Source organism: Egretta garzetta, unplaced genomic scaffold (genome assembly GCF_000687185.1).
Source record: "Egretta garzetta isolate BGI_Z169 unplaced genomic scaffold, ASM68718v1 scaffold329, whole genome shotgun sequence".
NCBI classification, from domain to species: domain Eukaryota; kingdom Metazoa; phylum Chordata; class Aves; order Pelecaniformes; family Ardeidae; genus Egretta; species Egretta garzetta.
Window position 1 is genome coordinate 5,025,877 of NW_009269999.1, and position 9,699 is coordinate 5,035,575.

The 9,699-nt window shown below is 44.3% G+C and overlaps 3 protein-coding genes across 3 annotated transcripts in view; 1 reads left to right on the plus strand and 2 right to left on the minus strand.

Annotated features, from left to right (window-relative positions):
- Positions 1–1,536, minus strand: part of NDUFS3 (NADH:ubiquinone oxidoreductase core subunit S3) — an 8,561-nt gene extending 7,025 nt beyond the window's left edge. The window contains exon 1 of the mRNA XM_035902947.1: positions 1,378–1,536. Coding sequence (XP_035758840.1) covers positions 1,378–1,536 — 159 coding nt within the window. The remainder of the gene's footprint in view (positions 1–1,377) is intronic.
- Positions 1,537–1,764: 228 nt separating this feature from the next.
- Positions 1,765–6,468, plus strand: KBTBD4 (kelch repeat and BTB domain containing 4). The gene is made up of 3 exons (XM_009647565.2): positions 1,765–2,401; positions 4,893–4,999; positions 5,588–6,468. The coding sequence occupies exons 1-3, from the start codon at positions 1,810–1,812 to the stop codon at positions 6,446–6,448; spliced, it is 1,560 nt and encodes a 519-aa protein (XP_009645860.1). The 5' UTR covers positions 1,765–1,809; the 3' UTR covers positions 6,449–6,468.
- Positions 6,469–7,519: 1,051 nt separating this feature from the next.
- PTPMT1 (protein tyrosine phosphatase mitochondrial 1) lies at positions 7,520–9,275 on the minus strand (the record flags this gene model as incomplete). The annotated part of the gene is made up of 2 exons (XM_035902948.1): positions 7,520–7,677; positions 8,988–9,275. Coding segments are annotated over 2 exons (429 nt in total), but the record flags the coding sequence as incomplete, so codon positions are not given.
- Between the last annotated feature and the right edge of the window lie 424 nt (positions 9,276–9,699).

Genomic DNA, 9,699 nt, shown 5'->3' on the forward strand with positions numbered 1-9,699 from the left:
CCCCCCAAGCGTGAGGCCGCCGTCAGTTGCGGTTCCCTGATCCCGCGGCCCTGCCAGGGGCAAGGAAGGAGGAAGGAGGTGTGCCGGGCGTCGCTGTCGCCTTCGTCACCCATAGCCTGGCGTAGGGCAGGTCGTTGCTTTGGTAATGCAAAATACGGATGGAGTGTAAGATTGGGCTTTATGGGGCCTTGTCCTGCTCCTGTACTTCTCTTTCTTTGTAGTGGAGGTGCCACGGATGCAAAGGGGAACCCTGTGTTTACGAAGGAGGATGTGAGAGATTCCCGGTGGTCTTGAGCCACTGTTGGCCTTTCTTTCGTGACTTGGCACCAGTCCTCTGAAAATGGTGCGGGGCGGTGGGGGCAGCTGGTTCTGCTGTGCCAAGAGGGCAGAGTAGTTCACCCATCCATATCCTGATGCTCTGAGTGGTCACCTTGGCGCTCTGGGCTGCAGCTTCCGAGCACTTTGTAAGGATCAAGAGCTTTAACTGGAGTGGGAGCCCCTTTGCAGGATAGGCTTGTACTTGCTAAAGCTTGAAAAATAGTGCTGATGCGTGCCGTGCCAACTGCAGTTCCTCAGTCTCTTACAGATTAATGTGTTGGTGCTTTTAAGACAGACTAGAACTATTGTAAAATAACAATAAGGGTATAATTAAGACAGGCCACCATCAGGGATGGGACGGACTTGTCCAACCAATTAGGGATGTAGACACTACTTCCCATGAACAGGCCTTGAGCAAGAACTTAGGAGCCCTGCTGTGTCAAGCAGAGCTATTGTAAGAAAATGCATGTTTGGCAAAATAAAGCATGGAAGAGTAACGATGAATCTCTTGGAAAAAATATCCTGTCTTGTGAAGTAATTGTACTGGAAATCTTCAGAATTAATTGAAGAAATTTGTGGTATCGGTTACCCTGGCTGATAGTTGAGGTGTAAAAATAACTGTAAAGTGAATGCAAGTAGGCATCTGTTTGCTCCTAATGCTGTCAAGAGCCATGTTAAAGAAGGGCTCTTTTCTACAGCAGTCTTCCTCTGGTTCAGAAGCTTTTTCGACCCACAGGCTGCTTGGACCTCGGTGGACAATCTCTGGTACCTACCAAGAGGCTTTATCTTTTACACTGAGTTCTCCTTGCCGCTTGGGAAACAGCAGCTAACAACCCTCGCAGGTTATTTGCATGCTGAAGATCATCTGGCACATTAACAAACGGAGTGTGACTGTCAGTTATCTTATTCGGTTAGCTTGAAGGACTGGTGGTTATGCCTGGCAGACTTCTCGCACATCTTTTTGCTAAAAACAAATTCACCTGACCTGATACCACTGCACAGATTCATCATGTTGGTTTTAGGTGGTAATTAACTCTCTGCTCTTTGTTAGTATGATACTGTAATCCTTCTCCCATCTAGCCCAGCTATGGTGCTGCCACATTCTTTCGGCTTTGCGAGTTTCCTAGTGCGGTTGCTGGACTTTCCACTTGAATAACCGTTGCTGCATTTCTTTGTGTCAGTGAAATGAGTGGTGGAAAGATATGCGTGTCTCCCCATTCTGTTGGGATGCAATGCTCATTGTACTGGAAGTTTGGTATATATTATAATTTTAATTATGCCAACTTCTCATTTGTTGTTTGAGATCCTGAAGCTCACGCAGAAGTTTCTGGCTGCGCTATTTATATGCAGGCTAAAATATGCTGGCCTCTTACCAGTGTGTTTGATTTTTCCCTGTACTCTGAAGTACTGTGTAGTCTTGTTAGTGGAGACAGAAAGCCATATAATTATTGTGATTTTACAGATTGCTGGAGGTCTGATCTGTGCAGCACCATGGACTCATCAGAAGAGACTGGAGGCTCCTCTGCAGAAGAGAACTACTTCGTGAACTACACCTTCACCGACCGCTCCCACTCAGGCCGCGTGGCCCAGGGTATTATGAAATTATGCTTGGAGGATGAGCTCTTTGCTGATGTTACAATATCAGTGGAAGGCAAAGAATTCCAGCTGCACCGTTTGGTCCTCTCAGCTCAGAGTTGCTTTTTTCGTTCTATGTTCACGTCCAACCTAAAGGAAGCCCACAACCGGGTGATTGAACTGCAGGATGTTAGTGAGAGTGTCTTTCAGCTCCTTGTGGACTATATTTACCATGGGACTGTAAAGCTGAGGGCGGAGGAGTTGCAGGAAACCTACGAAGTGGCAGACATGTACCAGCTGACTGCCCTTTTTGAAGAGTGCTCCCGTTTTCTGGCCCGTACAGTGCAGGTTAGGAACTGTCTGCAGGTCATGTGGTTGGCAGATCAACACAGTGACATGGAACTCTACACAGCTGCCAAACACTGTGCAAAGTCACATTTGTCTCAATTGCAAGACACAGAGGAGTTCCTACACCTGCCTCTCCGCCTACTGACAGACATCCTGACAGGTAAGGAGTTCTTAGTTCCGTCCACTAGCCAGGATGTGGATGAGAGTTTCAAAGAGTCTTATCAGGGACTGAACGAAATAGATGGAAAGATCCAAGCTTTCATAATCACTGTCTATTCAATGGCTTAGCTAAGCGAAGCAAAGCAAAACATTCTGGATAACTTAAGCAGAAAATAAACTATTAATTGTTACTGGACATGAAGCATCTAAGCTATAGAAAAGGGACATAGAGGATGCTGGTAATTCCCAGCAGTTCCTGAGTCAACAGGGACAGGGCAGAAGTATTACAGTTTTTTTAAACTTAAATTAATAACTTTCAGCTATTTGTTGTATTTTTGTTTGTGTTAAAGGTAAAACAAAGAAGCGTTACCAGAAATTAACATCTTATGCAAGTCTTCTCTTGTTTTTTTCTTTAGTTCTTAATCATTTCATACAGTAATGCAACAACTCAACATTTGTAAGAAGGCTGAGCACAAGCTTTATTTTTAGACTATGTTAGTGTTATTAACAATTATATATAATTGTTAGGAATATTTAGGCTAGACATTCAGCTGACTGAAATAAGAGGCATTGTAACATCTTAAGTAATACAGCAATTACCCTTCTTGTAAAGATAATAGCCTTCCACAGTAATGGATGCAATGACTCAGGGTTGTGAAGGATGTGTCAACACATCAACAATTTGGTCCAACTGCCACCAATCCTTAAAGATTCTCTACTGCCCTAGTAAGTACAGCCAGTACTTGAAAACCTCTCCATGATGCTGCAGTCACAATTCCATTTTTGTGCCTTTATGTATCATTGCTAGAGGAAGCAAGAATGTAGAAGCAGCTCATACATTCAGGTGTACTGGACTTGGGACCCGAGAGATTGCCCCTTTCTTGCTTTAATTAAATAATTTTGTAAATGAGTAAATAACTATACTATATGTGTCATGTGTTTTATATGCTGTTACAACAACAAAACTACCATGACTGGCTTCTTTGGAATACTGGCAAATTGGTCAGTAGGACTTAAAATAGCCTTTGAAGTTGATGCTATACGTATGAGAGTCTTTACAGATATTGCATTGTATTGCCTCTGTTGCATCTAAAGAAATTCACAGGCAAAAACCTATCGAGAGTATGTACTGATAGCTCAAAGAAAACTATGATAAAATTAGAATAATTTTGATAACTATCTAGCAAAAATTTTTAAACTGATTTGTGACTTCCTTAAAAAAAATCAATTCCTAAAATAATGAAGTAAAGCTACAGTGGTCATTCACCCTTAACTTCCTAGGGATTCCATATAGTACCCATAGCTTTAGGTCTATAGCATTTAGTGTTTGTGGTCCTAAATTAAAATAATTGCTCAATAAAACTTTTTTCCACGCTTCATCTATTTCCAAATATAGAATCACATTGCTCAATGCTTATGCTGAAACTTTGCTCATAAAATGGATTATAATCTGAAATATACTCCTACTGCTGGCAGGGAAAATCTTTTTGCAATTCCTGCATCATTGTTTAGTTAATGGAGAATTAAACAGAGGAAGCTATTAGTGGCAAGGATTAAAATAAATTTAATGAAATAGTAAGTTATTAAGCTTACCTTTTGTTGCACTCTAGGACCCATTTCAAAATCAAAGTTTTTCCATTTAACCACTACACGTGATGGATTGCTTATGGAAATCCCTCTTACTAATAAGCAGAGTTGAAATACTTGCTTTTTTTCCGTGCTTTTCCCCCTCCCTTCCAGTATAGAGAAAAGTGCTGGAATTTGTCTGATGCCTTCAGCATCATCATACGGGCATAATTGCTGGCTTTCAAACTGGAAGTAAATACCTAAAATCTTCTAGATAATGTACTGATGACAATATGGCATAACCAAAACTTCTGATTACATCTGGAAACAAATTGAAATCTGATGCAGACCACTGAGTGCTTCCTACTGTCACGCTGCTAAAGAAAGCTATAGTAGCTCACTGGGGATTTCCAAATGTTAAGAGGATAGCAGCAACACCAGATGTTCAGCTTTGAGGGTCAGCTGTCTGACAGTACTCACAGAAGGAAAATTTCTGCAGATGACTTTTGCTAGATAGGTTTCTAGGACCACCCAGAAAGAAAGGCAGCTGCTGAGATTCTCACATAAGAGAATATTTTTGCCTAAATGCTTAAATAAGAAAATATTTTTCATCATCACAAAGGATGTAAGTTCTCTTTACTGCCCTCTTTCTCTTGGACCTAAGTTCCTTTTTTGAAACTCAACCAAAGTGCTTAAGATCTGGCAGCTCTGTCTTCTGACGTTTATCCAAACTAACTTCATGTAGATGCCTGGCTGGCAGTGCTGATCATGTGTGCCAAGACCTCTACGCCTCTGTACCTTTTTTCCTCTCTAGAAAGTAGGGTTTGTGGTAGGAGTGGGAGGAGGGAGTTGCAGGAAAAGGATGTTCCTGAGTACACACACCTTTGTCTAGATATCATAAATGCCTTTCTGTCCCCAAACCGCAGATGGCGTTCCATGTTCTCAGAATCCAACGGTTGCCATAGAAACCTGGATCAACTTCAACAAGGAAGAGCGAGCGGGCTTTTCAGAGACACTGCGCTCAAGTCTGAAGGTATAAAAAGACCTTCTGTTCCAGGGTTGGTGTAGCACTTGCTGGTTTCACACTTCCCAAGGCAGGGTATTCTGCTCACAGGTGTGACTTGAAAGTCGCAAAACACAAATGCTGTTGAAATTCATGGTGCTTGCGTGAGGAATACTTTCATTGTCATAAATAGCAACCCCACTGACAGCTTTTTAAATTTAACCTGAGGCTGCTTTCACAAGTCATTTGAGCAATGCCACAAATAACTTTTTCACCAGATGCTCAGTTACCAAAGAGATCATTCAGAAATAAGAGTTTGGCATTCCCCTTATAAAAACTCTACTCCATCAGTGATGTAACCAGCCCTTACCTAAACTACAGACACTTGGATTCCAGTGAAGTCTGTTGCTATTCTGCTATGTTAGGTGTGACTGGTATCTTGAAAAGGCTTATGAGGCTCCAAATCCTGAATGCTGTAGGGTGGCAGGACTTGGGAAGCAGGTTACACACCTCAGGCCCACAGGTGGGTCCTAAAAAGCTGAATAATTCAGTCTTAGGCATTGCTGATGTTTGTGTAAACAGGCCTAATTCTGTTGACATGCTCCTCCTTTCTTCCAGGTGATTGGAGAAAATGTTCACATCTACCTGATTGGAAAGGAGTCATCACGTACGCATTCACTTGCTGTCTCTCTGCATTGCGCTGATGATGACTCCATAAGCGTGAGTGGCCAGAACAGCCTGTGTCACCAGATCACCGCAGCCTGCAAGCACGGTAGTGACCTATATGTTGTTGGTGGCTCCATTCCACGACGCATGTGGAAATGCAACAATGCGACTATAGACTGGGAATGGTGTGCCCCTCTGCCCCGTGACCGGCTCCAACACACCCTTGTCTCCGTGCCAAGCAAGGATGCAATATATTCACTGGGGGGTAAAACCCTCCAGGACACACTCTCTAATGCTGTCATATATTACAGAGTACGAGACAATGTCTGGACAGAGACCAGCCAGTTGGAAGTGGCCGTCTCTGGAGCTGCAGGTGTAAACCTTAATGGTGTCATTTACCTGCTGGGTGGGGAGGAAAATGACTTGGACTTCTTTACCAAGCCCTCTCGGCTAATTCAGTGCTACGATACCAACACAGAGAAATGCCACGTGAAGCCATACGTACTGCCTCTTGCAGGGCGCATGCATGCTGCTGTACACAAGGATGTGGTGTTCATTGTAGCTGAGGGGGATTCACTGCTGTGTTACAATCCCTTACTGGATAGCTTCACCCGGCTATGTCTGCCAGATGCCTGGAGCTCAGTACCATCCCTCTGGAAAATTGCCAGCTGCAATGGCAGCATCTATGTCTTTCGCGACCGCTATAAAAAGGGTGATGCAAATACTTTTAAACTTAACCCAGCCACCTCTGTTGTAACTGTCACAAGTGGCATCAAAGTGCTGCTCACTAACCTGCAGTTTGTCCTGGCCTAAGCAGGAAAAACAGGCCCAGCGATAGAAAGGGCAGCAACGGTATTCTGCTGTGCAGCTCAGAGGCACCCACCACCCTCAGCACCAGTCCCAGTTACTACAAGCTCACAATATCCAGTAAGAACCCCATCCTCTATACCTGTGCAGAGGAAGTACAGGCTTTCGGGCTGTGGGCCTGTTCTTTTACGTAGTACTATTCAAGTTGAACTGTTGCATCTTAGATTTCAGACAGACTAAATGCTATTACTTTGATCCCTTGATGATAAGCTGCTTGTGTTTGAGGCCCAAACTGCAACAAATGGCTTTTTTAGCCTAGAACCAATCTGCCAGTAACAAATCCTATAGCATATGGACAACGTCCTCCTTGGCCCAGACTGGTAGTTTTAACTGGCTGGGAGACTGTGTGTTGCTGCCCTGTCAGTCACAGAGTTAGATGTGCACTGTGTCCTTCAGGGATGTCCCCGTTTAAACATTCCTGTGTCCCTCTTGCAGAAGGAGGGACTGGCAGAAACATTTACAGCAGACAGATTCCAGAGCTGACCCTAAGACCTTTAGTAGGTTGCATTACTCAGCACTTCTCCTAGAGGAGTGGTAACAAACTGGGAACTTGCTTACTGCTGTCATCACCTAGCATAAAGAGGGAGATCATTTTTAGGAGCATTGGCTTCCTTTACTGTACAGGGAATCCCTACCCGTATATAATGTAGTGTTGGTGAAAGACAGAATTAAGACCACTTCCTTTACCCCTCTCCGTTGGCACTGTAACCATTTGGATAAGAATCCGAATAAAGTCTCTGCTGAGACAAAGTTTTCTTTTCCCTTCCTGCAAATACTATAGAACTTCCTGTGGACTGCAGTTTGGCTCAGTATTGATACTGTGTGTGGGAGAGAAGAACTACGGGGCTCCAAGAGAACTAAGAGATTAGCCATAAGGAAAGAAAGCTTTAATGAAACAGCCCAACTTCCCCTTCACTGTAATTTATGTAAAAACTTCTTTATTGATAGTCAAGAAGTACAATGCTCAAGCCTTCATCAGATCATTAAAACGTAAGGGTTTTTTAAAGCAGATGAGACAGAGATTTTCGTAGTTCTTACTGACACTTTGCAGTTGTTCCAGTGATCACATTCCTGTGAAATGTCTCCAGGACCTGGACTTGCTTGTGCCGAACGAGGATGTGGGGTCGGATCTTAGCAATAGCCTCTATTGCTTCCTGAGGGCTCCAGTGATGCAGCTGAAAAGGCAGAAACCCTGCAAGTGAAAATCTATCCCATCCCTGCAGCAGTTAATGGAGCCTTCCTGGAGGCTACAGGTAACAGCAGAGTTATTAGAAAACTTGGTGCTTTGCCCCTTGCGTTTACTTCATGTTCCTCTCAGAGGGGCCTGAATGTCAATGCAACTTCATGAAATGAGTCCCTCGGTTAAAGAGGAATGGTTGCTGCCTGCGACCTCCATTTTCTGTCTCACTTATGCTTCCATCCTGTTGTGAATAGTTTCCTGTCCTAGTCCCACCAGACCAGAGCAAGACCGCAGCTTGCTTTTCTTCTTTTTAAAAAACTTTACTAGCACTCACACCACACTTCAGCACTTAGTGAGAAAATTTTCCTGTCAGCACTACGGGAAAATTTTTCAGGGAGCACTTAATAACACCAACAGAAGAATCCACAGGTGGGATTTTGTTCTTCGTGGTGGCTTACTCAGTTGGGTCTGTAGAGGAACTCAGAAAACCGAAGTCACTTCTCTTGACCCTGAATTATATTTACGGCAAAGCTTAGAAAGGCTCGCCATTTCAGTTAACCAAGGAGAAAATCTGAACAACAAAAATGGATGTTTATCTGCTCGGTGAACCTACCCTCATGAGTGACTTGTTATTCCCATCTCAATCTGTTCCTCCGTAGAAAGAATTAAGAACGGCAGAATAATTCAAAACCTGTTGAGAACTTACTGTATTAATGGCCCAGAAAACTGAGCAGCTTCCTGAAGTCTGAGTGATCTGCCAGAACCAGCAACAGATGCTATCAGACCATGTGTTTCAAAGCTTTGTTGCAACAACAGTTTCTCTTTCCCATAACATCAGAACATCTTTGCCAGTGCCTGTGCTAATAACTGAGCTGGCAGAGGCAGACTGTACAGATGAACGGAAAGACTACTTACAATGGCAGCTATATTGCAGCTTCACCACTATCTCACTGCCAGGAAGGCAGTCGATCTTGACAGTATCGTAAGCGCAGATGAGCAAGGTGTGCAAAGATAAACTAGATGATCAAAGAAAGCTTAGACTGCAGTTAAGCAAACATTAAGTTTCACTTGTTCATTTACCTTGTGTTTGCCACGTTCTACAAAACAGCGGCATAAGTTGGGGCCTAGCTATCTACCTCTTTTCAAATGGGTCTCCAGTCCAAACTCTGTAAAATCACGGAATGTTAACACACCTGTATGTGCTCAGGTTTCTCGAGCAAAAGCAAATTGTAAAGGTTGGCTGTACTCGCCCAGACCATGTGAAAATATGAAAATAAACCCCATTTAGTATAGAAGCCTTCTTACTTGAATTAAATACGCTGCCACCATGGTGGCACTGCGGGAGCGTCCTGCCTTGCAGTGCACGTAGACACTGTTACCGCACGCTCGGTGTTTCAGTATGAATTCAACGCCCTTGTGGAGGTTCTCCAAGGTGGGGACTCCTGTTAGATCCACGGTGCTGAGACGCAGTTGGTCCACTCCCATTGCCTCCCATTCCTGAAACGGAGATAGCGGGTTGGATTGGTTAACTTTTGGGGTTGGTTTCTTTTTTTTTTTTTTGCAAGAAAGAAAACCCAGAACTTGTTGAGACAGTTGGGAAGTTCAGTGGGGTTGTAAGCAGACTTTGAATGCCAATCCTTTCGATCAGATGTATGAAAGTTTTAGTGCTGGCTATCAGAAAGGAGAAGTTAAAGGGAACAGGGAAGATAGGGTTCGGCTAAAGGGAAGGAGGTGAGTTGGGATGCCGGTACACGCACAGCGACGTGTGGGGAACTCATGCCCCCCTTCCCTCTCCTCTCCACCGCCGTAGCTGTAACACTTGGCGTGCATCCTCACGTCTCACTGGTTTGTCGCAGTTTTAAAAGCCGGCTTAGGTACGAAGAAGCCACGTCTCTGCTGTCGGGATTTGGCGGTCGCCGCCAGGATCGCGGCAGGAGGCGGCCAAAGCCTCCCCTGGGCCGGGAGGAGGGAGCCTGCCGGGGAGGGCGGGGGGCACCGGCAAGCTCGGCGGGCTCAC

Excerpts from the sequence above, each read along its gene's own strand:
- KBTBD4 (XM_009647565.2), top strand. The coding sequence starts at position 1,810 with ATGGACTCATCAGAAGAGACTGGAGGCTCCTCTGCAGAAGAGAACTAC. Across the intron at positions 2,402-4,892 it reads ACTGACAGACATCCTGACAG|ATGGCGTTCCATGTTCTCAG; the intron begins GTAAGGAGTTCT and ends CCCAAACCGCAG. Across the intron at positions 5,000-5,587 it reads CACTGCGCTCAAGTCTGAAG|GTGATTGGAGAAAATGTTCA; the intron begins GTATAAAAAGAC and ends CCTTTCTTCCAG.